Source organism: Sphaerodactylus townsendi, linkage group LG02, assembly GCF_021028975.2.
Source record: "Sphaerodactylus townsendi isolate TG3544 linkage group LG02, MPM_Stown_v2.3, whole genome shotgun sequence".
Taxonomy (NCBI): domain Eukaryota; kingdom Metazoa; phylum Chordata; class Lepidosauria; order Squamata; family Sphaerodactylidae; genus Sphaerodactylus; species Sphaerodactylus townsendi.
Genome location: NC_059426.1, coordinates 80,263,482 through 80,281,570, shown reverse-complemented (window position 1 = coordinate 80,281,570; position 18,089 = coordinate 80,263,482). Strand labels below are relative to the sequence as shown.

General features: G+C 44.5%; 1 protein-coding gene across 17 annotated transcripts in view; it reads right to left on the bottom strand.

Annotated features, from left to right (window-relative positions):
* The window catches only part of BRSK2 (BR serine/threonine kinase 2), a 490,293-nt gene that overhangs the window by 8,213 nt on the left and 463,991 nt on the right, over nucleotides 1–18,089 (bottom strand). For 12 of the 17 annotated variants that reach the window (XM_048487092.1, XM_048487083.1, XM_048487088.1 and 9 more), the window contains one exon: nucleotides 10,556–10,603. The exons of 4 other annotated variants lie outside the window; for them this stretch is intronic. In XM_048487092.1, coding sequence (XP_048343049.1) covers nucleotides 10,556–10,603 — 48 coding nt within the window. Of the gene's footprint in view, nucleotides 1–280; nucleotides 366–10,555; nucleotides 10,604–18,089 lie in introns of all 17 variants that reach the window. One more of the 17 variants, XM_048487091.1, reaches the window with a different exon arrangement.

The following is an 18,089-nucleotide window of genomic DNA, read 5'->3' as shown; positions in this document are numbered from 1 at the left end:
CCGACTTGTCCTTTAGCACGCGGTGCATAGTGACACTGCCTTGACTCTCAGGGTAAACTAGAACATTATAAGGATTCTATTAAAATTTGACATAGATAAGTGTCAACAGAGTTCTATAGTGCTATAACTCCATTACACTATAGCAATTACCGATTTTAAAAAACCAAAAAGCTCTACAAAGATGCAGCATGAAAACTGTTGGGAAAATGCTGCCAATGAAGCACAGACTAGGAAAATGGTGCTGATGTTGATGGGGTGTTTCAGACAGAAAAATACACACCATTTTTTTAGCGATGGCATGTCGCTGTGCTTGGACTGTGTTTTTCCAAAAAAGGTCAAGTAAAACATGTCTGGATCAGGAAAACCTGGAAACAAGACAATTACAACTCAACACTGCGTGCAAGCTATTTTAAAAAGGCAAAGTAGGAATAAAACCCTCTATGTGGAAGAAGACTGTGTGGGGGAATGACTGACATTTCAGGAAGCATCCGCCACAACAAATCTCTTGTACATAACCTTTTACACTCAAAGGGATATCACCGTACTACTGAAAAGATATTATGGGGTATTTTAAATGAGTCTATGACAGGGGTAGGGAACCTGCGGCTCTCCAGATGTTCAGGAACTACAATTCCCATCAGCCCCTGCCAGCATGGCCAATTGGCCATGCTGACAGGGGCTGATGGGAATTGTAGTTCCTGAACATCTGGAGAGCCGCAGGTTCCCTACCCCTGGTCTATGACAAGGAATATGTGGAGGGAAAGCAAGCAAATAAGACTGCCTTTCCAACTTCACCCTTTCTCCTTGATTCCAATTCTAGGGACCACCAGAGAGGAAGTACCTGAGGGACTGCCCTGGACTTGAGCTGTTCAGTCCTGGAAATACCAACCTTGCCAGAGAAAAGGCAGTTTTTTCCTGTATTTAGCTCAATATGGAGGTACCAGCTCAAGCAAAGGGGCCACAATACTCCCCCTAGACACTTCCACTGAAGTTCAGAAACAGCAGCCATAATAGCAACTGCTCAAGCTGGAAGGAACTTGAATGGATGGGCTGCAACAGGGCTTGGCCAAAGCATGCTGGTGTGCACATCCTCTGAAGCAAATACACTCTTCCTTGGGATTCTTCTTCCATCAATAAGGAATACACTAGGAATTATTACTGTCCTGGAATATTTTCAGCTGTGAGATAACTGTTCTCCTCACAGGTTTAAAATATCCTTGGAAACTGGGCTTCAAGAGCATAATCCTTTAAGAAGAGAAGAAGAGTTTTGACTTACATCCCACTTTTCTCAACTCTAAGGAGTTTCAAAGCAGCTTACAAACTCCTTCCTTTCCTCTCCTCACAACAGACTCTTGTGAGATAGGTGGGGCTGAGAAAGTTCTGAGATTGGTCCAAGGTCATCCAGCACGCTTCATAGGTTGGAGTGGAAAAACAAACCTGATTCACCAGATTAGAGTCTACTGCTCATATGGAGGAGTGGAGAATCAAACCCAGTTCTCAAGATTAGAATCCATCACTTTTATCCACTCTGGCTCTTAAGACTGAAGGGAATCAAGGGAAGGCTTTTATTTATTTATTTATAATCAATTTTATATACCGCCCCTCCCCCGAAGGGCTCTGGGCGGTGAACATCATAAAACCAAACCATCACATTAAAACCCAGTTCAAACAGCGAATGAAACAAATTTACAGCGGCGCCCAGCATAAACTTCATACAATATAATAAACCCACCCTGGAAAAAAAAAACAAAACCCAGAGAGCTGGAGGCCCCATAAAATTAAGGCCCAGATGTAAAAGGGGAAAAGGAGGAAAAGGAGGGCGACATCAGCGGCCGCCCCTCCAAACGCCCGGAACAATATCGGAATTTGCAGGCCCCATGAACTTCTCCAAGATCCCGGCGAGGGTCCGGACAGCTGGTGGTAAAGTGTTCCATCAGGCAGGCCAGGGCTGTAAAAGCCCTGGCCCGGTGGTAGAGGCCAGCCGCGATCATCGAGGGGCTGGGGACCACCAGCAAGTTGGCTCTCGCCAACGCAGAGGGCGAAGGGACATATGGGTGAGACGGTCCAAGGCACGGCGTCCTGTAGTCCCAGGTCACAGAAGGCGTCTTAGGTAAGTACCCATACTCTATGAATGATCCGAACTCAACCGAGCCAATGCAAGCTTAATTTAATACAGGTTGAATGTGCTCTCTAAAGGCACCACCTGTGAGCAATACGCGTCGCTGCATGTTGCACCAGCTTCACTCGGATTAGACGTGGCGGGGAAGGCCCGCGATAGAGCGAAGTTACAATAAGTCTAACCTAGAGGTGCGACCGCTGTATGGATCACAGTGGCAAGGTCTGCCTGGGAGAGGAAGGCCAACCGCCGGGCCTGTCGAAGATAAAGCAACGCACCTGTTACATGGGCCACCTGGGTCTCCATTGAAAGAGACGTAATCCAGGTGGACCCTGCAGGCTGCGGACAGAGGAGGCTGGTGCCAATATAGCCCCCTCCCACCGGGCGCTGAAAATCCCCACCTCCGCCCAGCCAAAGGATCTCCGCTTCGGATGGATTCAGTTTTAACCTGCTCTCTTGCAACCAACCAGCAACAGCCTCCAAACAATGCTGTAGAGCCAAGAGGGGCAGTGACTGCTCCCTCCATCGACAGAATGAGCTGAGTGTCATCAGCGCATTCGGTGACAGATCAGCCCAAAGCCCGCACCAACTGAGCAAGGGGTCGATATAGATATTAAATAATAGTGGAGAGTACGCCCCTGAGGCAAGTACACCGCAATGAAGCGGCACCTCTTGGGAGGCCTGATCCTCACACCACACTTGCTGACTCCGTCCCGGCGAACGACAATCCACTGAAGGACAGTGCCCTGCACCGGAAGCGCCAGGCGGTGGGCCAAAAGATCGGATCGCATCATATCAAACGCCATGTGAGATCTAATAATACCAGCAGCGCCGATCCGCCTTTGGTCAAGGTTGGAATGCCGGATGCGTCTGTGATGGCGACAAGAACAGTCTGGGCTCCCCATGCCCAGCACGAAGCCGGACTGAAGGGATCGAAGCCTGTGTGTCCTCCAGGAAGCCCTGAAGCTGCTCCAACACCACTCTTTCAATTACCTTCCCCAGAAACGAAAGATTCTGAGACGGGCGGTAATTGGCCAGATCTCCTGGATCTAACAATGGTCTTTTTTAAGAGTGGGCGGACCACTGCCTCCTTCAACTCCACTCGAAAGACTCCTTGCTCAAGGAGCCATTGATGATCTTCAACAGGTCGTGAACTCCCCCCTGGCAGGCTTTAATAAGCCAGGAGGGGCACGGATCCAGCCGGACAGGTAGGTAGGTCTAACAGCAGCCAGGACCCTGCTCGCATTAATTGGCTTCAGAGAGCAGGGAAACTGGGCCAAACAGGCCAGAAGACGCAAGGAGCCTCTAGTTCACTAATTGTATTCAACACAGCAGGAAAGTCCTGGCGAGCTGCATGCGATTTTATCTGCAAAGAAGCTCGATGAATGCCTTCACAGCTAATAGCCAATTGAAAATTTGTGAACCTGCAGGTAATGAGAGGTCATAGTCCGGATTAAACGAAACAATTGTGCCGGCGAGAGCTAGCAGATGCAGAGAAGAGGAGAGGAAAGCTCTTCGCCTCTTTCGCCGCCATCTCATAGGCCTTCATAAACGCCCTATAGGATGTTCACAAGAGCTTCGCTTCACGAGATTTCTCCACACTTTCGCTCAGCCGCCTGGAGCTCCCCGCTTCATATGACGTAGCTCCTCGGCATACCACGGAGCCAGCCGTGAACGGGGACGAGAGGACGCCGGGGCAACAGTCTCGATGGCATCGAAAGCCAGGCGCTTCCAGTCTTCCACCTGCTCATCGAAAGTGCCGCAGGTTCAGGGTCCCCGCAGAGCATTCAGGAAACCAAGTGGATCCATAAGTCTCCGCTGGCGACATAAATCAGTCCTACGCCTAGTCGGGGAGGCATGGCACGCTTCACCAACCTTTAGGGCATAATGGTCGACCATGGCACTCTCTATCAGTAGAGGATACGGCCATATTAATTCTCGCACCGGCCACCAAATCCAGCGTGTGACCAGCCTCGTGAGTGGGGCCAGAACTTACTAAGGAGAGGCCCAGCATCGCCATGGATGACACCAGGTCTGCAGCTGCTACACATGAGGCGGCATCAACATGGACATTAAAATCCCCCAAGACAATAAGTCTGGGGAACCTCAATGCCCAGTCAGACACCACCTCCAGCAGCCGCAGCAGACCGTCCCTCGGTGCGCTTAGGCTTAATCCGGTACACCAAGAGGACGGCCAACCTCTCCGTTGCCAACCACTCTAGACCGACACACTCCATACCGGTGATCTCCGGGACCGGGATAGCCCTAAAGGGGATGGAATCTCGGATGAACATTGCCACACCGCCCCCCCGGCCCCGTGTTCGCGACTGGTGGAGGCACGCGAAACCTGGTGGGGAAACTTCACGTAAAGCGACTGTCTCCCCTTCACGCACCCAGGTTTCGGTGATACAAGCCAGGTCCATCCGCTGATTTCCTAGGAAATCACGAAGCACTGCTGTTTTATTATTGATGGACCTGGCATTGATCAACACCAGAGACGAAGCAGGGTGCTCCTGAACCCGACCACCTTCGTTTCTTGGGATAGGTCGGAGGTCAGAAGGTGAACGAGCATGCCCATATCTCGTTTGTCTTCTCATATAAGGCCACCGCCTACCGTACTTACCCCGTCCCATTAAAACTGGGATCCCCAGCCCCAATGGCGCCCCCATATCCCCACCACTCTCTGTTCCTCTAATAGCCTACTAACAATAAATTAAGACTTTATAGGTGGGACTAAGCTTACTACTAACTAATACTAGCTATAATAATAAATAAACCAAACATTCCACCTTACAACCATTGACTGACTGTCCACTGATTCTACAGTACATTAAGCAACTATTCCAACAATATATTGCTAACTAATTAACCAGACAAATGTGGGGTGGGGGGAGCGAAGTTTGCGCCAGTCCCTCAAATATAGCAGCTCAACACTCTCACTAGTGAGCTGCAGATGTAGTCGGTCGTAGGCACCTGCCTATGACTCACAAATAGATGCAGGGACTATGGGACGAGGTCAAAACCTGAGGTCTGGTCTGGCAGCTAATGTTCACTGGCAACATGAGAGAAGCAGTTCTATGCTAGCAGCCCTTAAGCCCTAGAAATCTGGGGAAGCAGCTAAAGTCCCTCCCTCCAGCACTCCCAGTACTACCTACGTATCTTGTAGATCACCACTGCAGAGATCCACATTTTTTCCTCCCACCCATTTGGACATCCAACTTGTCCACATACTAGCTATTCACTTTATATTCTAATAATGCATGAGGTGACCATATACAAAGTTAGCAAACAACTGATAAAATATAATATCTCTTTCCTGTCTCTCCTCTCCTGAATGCTTCCCAATTTTCTATGATGTAACAGTGAAGGTCTTTCTCTGGTAAGGATCCTTTACTGTTTCATTTTTAAAACTGCTGATCAAAAGATTCAACTTTATTTTGCAGTAACAGTGGCAGCACCAAGTTTTCTAAAGGTAAGGCTACATTTAATTTTCAAATGATTTCATTGCTTGCTATTTTGGGAACAAATCTAAAGGAAGGGAATTTTATGGAGTGGCCAGTTCCATGCCAGAGGCTACAGGATGACAGTGTGTGAGTTATCTTAACAGCATTAGCCGGTAGCAAACGTTATTACTACAAAGTGCTACAATGGAATCAAGCTAGTACTACAATATTTCAGACACTCCCCCATCATCATAGTACAGCCCCATAGTATAGGAGTTGTTCAACCACACAATGAACACATTCCAGGGACTCCTGACTAAATGTCACTACAAAGCATACCCTTCCATGACCAGGAACATCAGCTCCCCTTTACACTTTTTGTTTACTACTGCAAACACTAATGAAATTCCAGAATATCCAGTCTGTTTTTTAGTCCTCTTATGAATCATAACTGAAGAAAATGTTTGAGGGGATCAATAAATCTCCTCATATGTACATTCCTTTGATAGTAGAAATCTGAGGTGATTTTTTAAAATGAAAGGATTCATTACTGGTTCAAATTGTAACTGCTTAGGATCTGCCACTTGGATCCCCAGCAAAATGTAGTTCTACAAACTCCAGCACAGAATTGTCCACTCCACTTTCTTTAACTTGAACTGAGACTTTTCACCATAAGTAGCAAGAAAGAAAAAATATAAGATATAATGCAAGTAATAATAACTCCCTCTCAGTAGTATGCTACATTTAAATAACAAGATGACAAGAACACTAATTCCTTCCCAATACAAGGATGCTTAAACATATTTGTAAGATTCTTGTTAGTAACAGACTGCTAGCACATATAGGCCAGCACTATGTCATGTCTCCTGTAGTGACCAGTATGTAATGTACTGCAGAAAACTCTGTAAGGGCACTGTATCCCCTGTTGCTCAGTCTAGTAGTTTGTCAAGTGATGTAGTGAGAATGAAGCTCCCTTGTTTTAGTTAATAATCACTGACAGTCCTCTCAGCTATTTCTTTATTTAACTCATCAAAAACCTCTGATGTCTTATTTATATGGTTATATTAAACAGATTTCAGCAGTTTGCTTATAAAACCAAGGTGTTACTCAAAATCTAAACAAATTAAAAACATCATAAACCTTCCTTATACCTTACTATTGCAGGATTCACAACAATGTGAATGTTGTTCTCAGTACTTTAAGCAACATGGCTGGACAACTGCAGGAAACACCAGCTGAGCCAAGAGTACTTAGGGCCATACTTTGCCTTCCATTACATCTATTAGAAGTACATTGCATAGCTCAAAATGGCAATAAAAGGTAAAGGCAGATACAATAGATGAGCAACACTCAAAAGTCCCTTAAACCTGCAGGGAGGTCTGCTTCCTTCTGACTTGCAACTGTGGCCTGGTTTACACATGCAGAAGAATGAGGTAGGAATAAAGTGACAGAATGCTGAGGTGGTAGAATGTACTATGCCAATTCTGGTGGCTGGTGGTGAATGATGGACATTTACATTTTGGAATGGTTTGCCATGTTAAAAACTCCCTGAAATTGAAAAACCAACACATCAAGCATAGGGAGGAGCTTTCTCCCTGCTGTGCAGGTATTGTGGTGTGTGAAGGGACACTTACCCTGCAATTCATCACCTGCTTCTGAAGTAGTACATTCCATTCTGCCACCTCATTATTTGATATGTGTTATCAGGACTAAAAGATGTGCAAACCAACACACTGAATGCTGTCTCAGTTGTCACTTGCCCCTTTCTCACAGCATTAAACAAGCTATCTGCCTTTTTCCATATCACATGCTCATTATGAAGAGGCGTATGGTGGGAAAATGCCGCTTGGAGACAGCCGTTCTCTGGGCGCCCCCACTATGCTCAGGGGGCGGGTCTCAGGAGGTGTGGGGCCCCGAGGCCCCCAGCCCCGCCCTCCCTCCAGGCTCCTGGCCAGCAGCTGGCAATCCCTTCTGCCCCCCCTCTGGGGACAGCAACTGAGGCTCCATCCTTGTCTCCTTTGCTTTTATAAGCACGGGAGTGGGGCCTTGCTTTGGTGGGCGGTATCCTTGGGTTTCCTTGGCGACATGGGTGGGGCCAAGGGCACCTGAACATGACAAGGCAGCAGGACTTTCTGCACCCTTGCCATCTTCCTGGTCACATGGGGGGTGATTTTGTGCCCCCCACGTAACCAGATTAGTGGCGCCTGGGGACAGTGGTGCCTGGCCCCTGTCCTTAGGGCCATATGCCATTGTCATTATGTTATTCATTTACATGGAGATTTATTATTTAGAAAAGAAAACTTTTTTGAAAAAAGGGAAAAACTGATCCAGGGATTGGGCTGTTCTTGGTGACATCATGAGAGGTGTGAATCAATCCACATTATGCACAGTTGGCTTCCGCTGCACATGTACAAAACAGTTTCCTTGCTTCCCCCGATATTCACTCAAGGGGAAATAGATGCATTTGAAATGAATGCGGTGAGGGTGCTTTTAATCCAGTCCTACTATTCTATTTGTGTTATTCTCCCAAAATCTCCTAATCTCTCTCCCTCTTTTGTTCTTGCATTTAAAAGTATTCACAATTGTACTTTCTCATAATACTTGGGGATTTATTTTTATATCCTGCACATTTTATTATTCACTATTATCTGGGTCTGTGTTCATTTAAATACAAACTTTAAAAAACATGACACAGACCCCCTGCTAGCATGTCTACCACTGTGCATACATAGTATATTCATTTGGCAAACTGTTGTCGTCATCCACCACACCACACTGCCCTGAGCCTTTGGGGAGGGTGGTATATAAATATAAATAATAAAATAAATAAATAAATAAAGTCTAGCTGGTCCACAGCAGTGTTGGGTCACTTTGCAATTTGTCATAAGAATTCCTCTCTCTTCAGGGAAAATAAAACAGGGGTGTAAACAGCTCGAGAAACCCCATAACAATAACAGAAAATATTTTAATGTGGACCTTATTATATTATACATAGCTGCATCAAGAGATCTGTGTTTTTAAAGCCAATAAATGACCAGTAAGGGCTAGTCTTCTTCTAGTACTAGGGTTATATGGAGATGAGAGATTTGCTATTTGATATTTTATGATGAGGACAGATATCTGACTAGGATTTAGGTGACTCTCCAAGAGGAGATTGAGGCCAACACATCCCAGTGGGCAAGATAACAAAGCAAAGCTATCTCCCTCAGAGACGTGGAAAATCAGCTATATTGCTGTAATGAAAAGTAGCCATCTGCAAAAGCCAAGTTCTACTCTTGCTTATGTATATGGAAACCTGACACAAATTCCAAAGAAACTTTAATGACATCACAGGTATAACTCCTCTCAGATACTGCTAAGTGCAAACATCTTAGCCATTAAAAAGACAACTAGTTGTCTGAAGTGATGCTGGATGTGGCTTGTCATGGAGTAGAAACAAATAATTTGTTTTCTGAGTTGTTATATTTTGTTTTTAGAAAGGGATGAGAGAGACAGAAGAAGTCCTCAGCAGTGGATGAACAGGATGTAAAGGGATTAACTGTGCAATGTCAGACCAAAGGTTGTTCCAGTACAAACTAATTTTCCTCCGTTAGTTTCTGGTTTCTCAATATGTTCCTGTCTGAGTTGAGATGGAAGTAATCTTAGGTCAATTTTTCATGTCAAAATGCCCAATGGTAGATCTGGGGAGTGTGCCTGCCGCAACCCTTTTTGCCCCGCTATTGACTCTTCACTGCTCCCTGGTTCTTTGTGGGATTCAAGGCAGGGCCAGCGCATTATGCCCCAAATGTTTCTGCACAAGCCCAATGCTTCTCCATTTGCATCACAAACTCTTCCGCAAAGTCTTCCACGCATGCGTGGACAACCTCAGTTTCCCACATTCTGATTGGCTGAATCTCCCCCTACTCCCCCCACTCAATTTCACTATTTTAGTTTTGAATGACTCTGAACACAAAACAGGCACTGAGAATGGCACCCTCACCCCCTCCCATCTAAAATCCTTGCATGTGCGATGGGATCGCTGTCCTCCACCCCGTCTAAAATCTAAATCTAAAATCCTTGTGTGTGTGAGAGAATCGTCAACCTTCCGTTTGCGGCGCCTGCACATGCTGCTTCCCCCCCCAGGTTTCTCCCTCCTTTCTAAAAAATCAAGGTTTCTCCCTCCATTTTTTTTCACTGCAAGGGTGGGAGGGTGCCAATTCTCAGTGCCTGTCCATTGGTGGGGTGGGCCAGAGTGGTGAGGTGGGAAAAATGGCCCCGGTTCTGCTATGGAGTAATTTTGCATGACGGTGGAAGCCTTTCAAAAGAACCTCAACCTTTGAAGTTCAGGAAATTCATGGACCAATGTCATGGTGTGGCTCCAGGGCAAAAATGTGGCAGCCATTCAGCAGCACTGGGTGCCATGACGAACTCCCTGTTGCATTGGGGCATTCCCCGTAGCAACAGAGGAGCAATTTTGACATGAAAAATCAGCCTTATTGACTAAGCTAAGGATGCAGCCTACTATGTAAGGTATTCATACCCAGTGAGAGAAAGAGAGGCATTTCCCTAGACATACTTGGGCAAGACTGGGGAACTTAAGGCAGAGCCTTGTTATCCTCTTCTCAGCATGAGGTATGGGGAGCCAGGCAGTAGCACAGCAGCAAGGAAAGTGGCAGAGGGCTGCAGAGTAGAGAAAGGGTGATTTGAAAAAGAAGTAAGAGTACAGGCTTGAAAGCATATAAACATTACCAGACATCGGTAGGGGGAAGGTTGTGTGAGAACAGAACTTACAGGTGAGACCACATCTGCATGTGCTGTTCAGCTTGAACCAAGGTGGGGTGGTGCTTGTGTGCATGGTGAAGGAAAAGCTGGGTGAAGTGTGTGTTCAAGAGGCAAGCAAGAGATAAGGTAGAGAATGCTGAGAGAGGGAGAGGTGTTCAGAGGGTGAGGCGTGGCTGGGTCATCATGTTGCTTGGTGAGGGCAGAGCAGAAGAGAAGGTGGAAGGGAAGTTCTTACCACATTTGGAAAGTCTCCCAGTCATCAACTCCAAACAGTTAGTGGTGTCTAGATCACAGAGTGGAAAGAGGAGGGAGGGAAAAATATAAAATAAAATGTTTTTCCAGTCCTCTGTGTATAACACGGCAATGGAGAAAATTATCTGCTGGAGGAGAAAAGCATACACAGGCCTTTCACGCCCAGACGAGATTGTTTTTCTTTCCCCAATTTGTGCTGGAAACTTTTTAAAAATGATCGATGTAATACAGAGCAAATGCTCCACCTCCTCCCCTTTATTCTTGTATAGGAAGTATATGTATTATACTGAACATCCAGAACATTCACAAACTCAAGACATTCTCATGTTAATAGTGACAATCTCAGATAATATTTGTGAATATCCACATATTGAGAGGTGCACAGGAAGAAGAAGAAGAGTTGGATTTATATCCCCCCTTTCTCTCAAAGGGGCTTACAAACTCCTTACCCTTCCCCCCTCACAACAAACACCCTGTGAGGTAGGTGGGGCTGAGAGAGCTCCATAGAGCTGTGACTAGCCCAAGGCCACCCAGCTGGCGGGGGTGGGAGTGCACAGGCTAATCTAGTTCCCCAGATAAGCCTCCACAGCTCAAGCGGCAGAGCGGAGAATCAAACCCGGTTCCTCCAGATTAGAGTGCACCTGCTCTTAACCACAACGCCATCACCCAGTTATAATTGTATTCACATGTGTCTATCTGAACCATGGAGCAATGTTATTTATTTTGAAACATTCTCAAATCTCATGTTGTCACATTCACATCCTTATGTGAATGCCAGCATTCACTAAATTTCAGACCTTGACTATGAAATCTACAAATATAAAATACTACAATTCTATCAATATGAAGACATCTTGAAAAAGAAGTATTCAGCTTGGATAGCTAGGTAAAATACATGAATACAATGTAAAGATTAAACACTATGCCACTGAAAAGCAAGCAAGGCATTATTTCGCACGCTCTATCTTCTACTTCTATCCAGCCAAAACACTTATATCCTCCCAAGTGCACTGATATCTTAGGCCTTTTCAAACAACCATTCTCAGAAAGTGATACTAGTACCAATCTGGTATAAATGCTATTTCCCAATTCAATGTAGTGAAAGTGGTTCAGACTAGTGTTGTTTTGGAGATTTGTAGGAGATTTGTACTTCATATGATCTATTAAGCAAAATAATTGGTGCACACGGATACTCAAAATGGTGATGGTAGGGAAGGGAGTTATAACACACCTGCAGGCATGTCATGGACACCATCCAGAAGGTTCTAACACAATGACAATCCTTATAGTTAAATGACTGTTATGGTTATGGTTGCTCAACAAGATTCACATTTTACCACCATTTTGTGGTTTGAATACTAGGGAAGTGTACTAGGGAAGTGACTCCACCTACAATGCAAGCAAATGTTGCCGCAGCACTTTTTGTTAAGCAGAACAACAATATAGCATGTTAAAATTAAGACTCAATTAGGGATACTTTTTCCCATGTATATTTTTAGTTCCTGTGACTACTTTCTCCCCTTTGCAACAGGATCTGTGTCCTGTTGCATGGAGATATGACTGCTCAATAGCATCCTGTGGAATGCAGGAGATATTCAATTCAATGGATGCTAAGGGGTCTCCCACTGACCTAATCCAAAAGTGCAGGCAGTGGCTCTCCTAGATATTTGAATAGCTGCACCCTTGGAATTTTGCCATCCCAGATAGTTTCCTCGTGTGTCCCTCTGGGTGGGCTTGCCAGGGGATGTTGTCTAGGTAGTTTAGTGATGGCACGGCCTCCCAGTATAAAGGACAAGCTCTGGAACGATCCTTAAATAGATTTTATTTAGCTACAGTATTTTCCTCTCTTGCGGCTACAGATTAACGTAACCATTCTTCTGGAGTTTAATCCAAACAACCAGCTGCTCAAAACAAGACCAAAGAGCTAAATTCTGCTTCCTTTAGCCACAAAGGAAGACAATGAGTTTGTAAAGGAAAGCAGTTATTCTGATGACCACATCCAGTCCTTTTAGCAGTCTTGAAACTTTTTCACAGATACTGAACCCATTGCAGGGTTCCCCAAGAATGTGGTGTTTGCCAGGACTTCCCCTAGCACCCACTCAGATTTTCAGAAAGTGGGTGGGGCCATTATAATACAGGTCTTATTATTAGCCACTCTCATTCAAACAACAAGGGCTTCCACAACTGTAATAGCAGTCACAAGGAGCCAATGGCGATCAGGAGGACTGACAAGCACCTGGGCTTTCTTTAGTCAGCATGTAGTTCCATCCCCCTCTCAGACTTTTCTTTTTTTTTATTCCTCCCTGTCTTTTGTCTCTCCCTCCCTTCAGGCTTTCTTTCTTTTTTTATTCCCCAGTCTGTTTCTCCTTCATTCCATTCATTTATTTTTGTTAATTTTCTGTGATTCTTTTCAAAGCAGGAAGGGCTTGCTTTATTTTTGGCTAAGCCTCCTGTGGCACCATTCTGGCTTTGACTTTGCCTCATAGATAAGTCATTTTGGGGTGGTGAGAAATTCTCAAAATTCCAAAGGTTCCCCCAGGCTCAAAAAAGTTGTGGTCCCTTCATCTATAGTATCTCAAGGTTAAAGTACACGTTACTGAATACACATATTAAATAACTTTTTTTAAAAAAAGGAATTTCAAGATTTAGAGAAATTATTTGTATTTTTTGCTATAACTCTCCTTTTTAGCAGCTTCATTTGTCCCACAAGATTCCAAATGAAGGTTTTCAAGGCTATAAGAGAAATGATTGTTGTGATCTTCTGTGGTCCCCATGTCACATATTACACTATTCACTCACTTATTTATACACTTAAACAGTCTTCTCTAATGTCTGAATTGGCTCTGAGTGCTTATCCACTAAATAGTCATTAAGTTGCTGGTCAAAACTGCATCACAGACTTTAATACACAGATCAACCTCTCTTTGAAAATGGACTAACTCAAACTTTCCACAGGTAAAACCGCATAAAGTCAATCCGCGTTCTAACATCATCAGAACTGAGATTTTGGTACTATAAAATTTGCAAGATTATTTCTAATGTTTTCAAATTATTTCTAGTGTTCATAATGCAGTGCTGGATTTATCCATCCACCAATACTGTTCCTTCCCCAGCATTACATAAAGACCAGATCAGCAAGCATCCTAAGAGGATTCTTGGTCTAATTTCTCTAAAGCTAAATGTGCAATTAGCTATAAACCACCACCTTGGGGGCGGTGGGGGTGGGGAGCATTCCTCAGAACTGCAGAAATGTTTGAATTTCAGACAGTGGCAAGTATGCACCCAGCAATGAGGCTCAGGAGAGCCAATAGTGATTTTCCTGCCCTGTGATATCAAAGTAGAAATTCAAAAATTAAACAAAGAGTATAAAGCCTCTTTAAACCTCTCACAGCCATTGACCTCAATAGCAAGCTCTTAAGCACAGCAACTGTTCTGATCTGTTCTGATCTGTTTAAGCACCGGAGACATGATGCCAGCACACCCCAATCTGTGAATTAAAAGCATGATGCATGTTTTCTAAAAAGGCTTCACTGTCTAAAATATCAGGGTAAAAGAGCAACACGAATGGAACCATGTAGGAGAAAGGAATCTGGGAAATCTGAAAAAGAATACTGAGAGCCAGAAGTTCAGAAGAGGGCAACCAAGATAAGAAAGGGGAGGACAGGCTCATGGGTCTTCTCAGTTTTGGAAAAAGATGATGAAGGGAAGACATGATAGAGACATTAAAAATTACACATGAGGTAGTGGGATTGGGCAATTCCCCCCCACCTCCCCAATAATACTGAGACTCAGGAGCATCCAATAAAGTTGATGGACAATAAACTCACAACACAGCAAAATAAATACTTTTTTACTCAATGAGCAATTAAATTGTGGAATTCATTGCTGGAGGATGTAGTGATGACCACAAGAATAGAGGGCTTTGGAAAGAGATTAAAAAGAATAGGTCCATCAATTACTACAAACCATGATGACCAAAATGATCCTCCACACCCAGAGGCAGTAAATCTCTGAATGCTAGTATTAGGTGGCAATATCAGGAGAGGGATTCTATGCTGTGTTTTTTGGCATTTCAGGACAACGTTGGCCACTGTGTGAGACAGAGTGCTGGACTAGATAAACCACAGGTCTAATTCAGCAGGACTTTTCCTACTTTCTCATGTAAAAGAGAGAGAGGATATGACTGAAGGTAGGACAGAAAGTGCAGAGGTAAATTAGCATGAAAGAGAAAGAAATAGGATGTTTACTGTCTAGAATTTGGTTGGCAAAAATAGCTTTCTCACCTACAGAAATGCTACATAAGACTGCTGTGCAAAGGCATAAGCAATTGCTACTTGCAATTTTGTCTTTATTGGAATAATAAATGTGGTCATCTAAAAGACATATCCTAGAACTATTGGCCAATGGTTAGTTATTGGATCCTGACCACTGGATAATTGTCTTCAATTGACTCTTCACCTAACCTGCCATCTAAAATTAATTTCTAGTTTTGCTATTGTAAGAACCACCACATTTTCTTCATTTCTCTCTATCTTACAAGAGACTCACGTGCAAGTGGCAAATCTGAATTTCTGTTGCTAGATTCAAAGGGAGAACAGCCATTGTGTGCCCTTCCATCCCAGTGGTCCTGTTCTGTACATAGCCTGTTCTAACCTAATGAAGTTTGCATAACATTTCCTCTACTCCATCTTAAAACTGTTATCAAATGTCCTGTAGCACTGTTCTCTCTCTCCTTCATTTTTTATTTTTTAAATAAACAGCTAGTCAGGTGGAAATTTTTCAGAAACTCAAGCTTGCACACTGATTTGTGACATTTTAGTGGGTCCTAATAAAAAGATTACTTTTACTTATGGATAATGAAAATCCAATAGTTTAAGGGTTAAAGGAGAATCTGCAAAGAGTTGGGATGATATTTTGCACCCATGGATCAGCCTTTGAAATACTTCCTAGACATGGATACATATATATAAAAAACAGCTGATCTATCTAATTTGCTAGTGGGGGACCCCATGAACTGGAGCCATCCAGTAAGTCAGCCTAGCTCACAGAATCCCGTGTGAGCAAGGTTTGTGAAAAATGCATTCTTATAAGACATATTAGCATGTATACAGCCATGCAATGTGCTTCAAACACTAATCTATGGCTGTAAAACCTGGTCAGAAATGAGCTCTTGATTTAAAAGTGTCTACTAGTCATGCTATTAGGATAAACTTGCTCTATTTTAAACCACAAAGCCTTTTGATGCCCTGACATTTTTCAAGGTTAGGCCCCCAATTCTCTCAACTGGAATATATCACTCAAGCACATACCTCTCTACCTATAGATGAAGTGACTGCAGACAAGCACTGGAGTGAGGATTTTTTGGCCACCAGAGGAATGGAGTGAGGATTTTTTGGCTCCCTTAGGCCTGTTCCACATGAGCCAATAAACATGGGTGTAGGACCGTAAAAAAACACACGAGGGGGGAACTTCACACAGATCCCATCCCAAAAACGAGTCTGCCCCATGCTATTTCCCCCAAACTGGTTTTTTTTTTAAAAAAAATCGTGCGACTTGCAATTTTTTTCAAAACTCCTGGGTTGCAGCAGCTCCAGAGTGGCCAGGCAGGAGGCACTTTGCCTCCATTTTCCTTTTTAAAAATTATTTTGTGGCTTACATCTGTGTAGCCATGCTGGTGAAGACAGTCGTATTGTGAGACCTCAGCATGGCTATGGGGGTTCATTTGTGCATGCTTGTGTAGCTATGCATCGTTGGGAAGTAATTTTTTTTTAAAAAAGAGATGAGTCTCTGTGCGAAGGTATGACAGCAATCTGGATTGTTTCCATGGGCTCCAATCACTGCCTGCATGGATGAATGTGAATGCAAAAAAAGGAAAATGGATTCCTTTATCTCAACTGCAATCATTATACATTTGCTGTGCGGAAGGAGCCCCAGTCTTCTGGCAGTGCCTCATAAAGAAGAGAAGTGGTTGGGCTGCTTTAAGAAAGTGATCCTATAGGATACGCCTCACCCCCAAGTCACTGATCACTGCCTTTGCTGAGGTTATTTGGCATCTACTTTTGGAGTAGAGCTACATCAACCAGACCCTTTGTAGTCGGGAAAGGGACAGCACCCTCAACTGCAGCAGAACCATCTGAAGGCTTAGGTGAGGATTTCAATGGATTTAGTTGCCCTCCACCCACCCCTTCAGGAACATTACAAATAGGATCAACTTGGGCTCATCACTGTTCCGCTTTTTGACTTTTTGATATAATTGAAATGTCAGATCTTTCTAATGTCCTCCTGTCTTCTGCAGGCACTGGCACCACACACAAAGCCACTTCTGGGAACTGGAAAACATTGGAAGCAGAATGAAGCTGCAACTTGACTGGAAAACCCACAGAAATTGCAGATTCTCCCTCATGCCCTTTGTATGAGTAGAGCCATGGACATAGGTAAGGGGGGGATTCTCGGGTTTGAGCCCCCCCATTCATGTCCGAAGCTCCGCCCACCCGTTTTTGGGTTTTTTAAACATTTTAGTGCTTTTTTGGTTTTTGGCCTGCAGGGGCGCATTGTTTGGGATAGCAGCACCCAACTTTCAGGGATTGTTTGGGGGACTCTCCTGATGATACTACCCGGGTTTGGTGAGGTTTGGTTCAGGGGGTCCAAAGTTATGGACTCCCAAGGGGGGTGCCCCCATCCTCCATTGTTTCCAATGGGAGCTAATAGAAGATGGGGGCTACACCTTTGAGGGTTCATAACTTTGGACTTCCTGAACCAAACTTCACCAAACATGGGATGTACTATCACGAGAATCTCTTATTGATTCCACCCAGGTTTTGTGAAGTTTGGTCCAGGGAGTCCAAAGCTATGGACTCCCAAAGGGAGTGCCCCATCCTCCATTGTTTTCAATGGGAGCTTATAGAAGATGAAGGGTACATCTTTGAGGGTCCATAACTTTGGACATCCTGAACCAAACTTCACCAAACATGGGATGTACTATCACGAGAATCCCTTATTGATACCACCCAGGTTTTGTGAAGTTTGGTCCAGGGAGTCCAAAGCTATGGACTCCCAAAGGGGGTGCCCCCATCCCCCATTGTTTCCAATGGGAGCTAATAGGAGATGGGGCTACAACTTTGAGGGTCCATAACTTTGGACCCCCTGAACCAAACTTCACCAAACCTGGGTGGTATCATTAGGAGAGACTCCTAAAGATACCCTGAAAGTTTGGTGCTTCTAGCTTAACCATTGCACCCCTGACAGCAGGCACCCCTCAAATTTCCCCAGATTTCCCTTTTAAATCCACCCCCTTTTGACATGGATTTAAAGGGAGAATCTGAGGTCCTCAGTTTAGAAGAAGAAGAAGAGTTTGGATTTATATCCCCCCTTTCTCTCCTGTAGGAGATTCAAAGGGGCTAACAATCTCCTTGCCCTTGCTTCCTCACAACAAACACCCTGTGAGGTGGGTGGGGCTGAGAGAGCTCCGAAAAACTGTGACTAGCCCAAGGTCACCCAGCTGGCATGTGTGGGAGTGC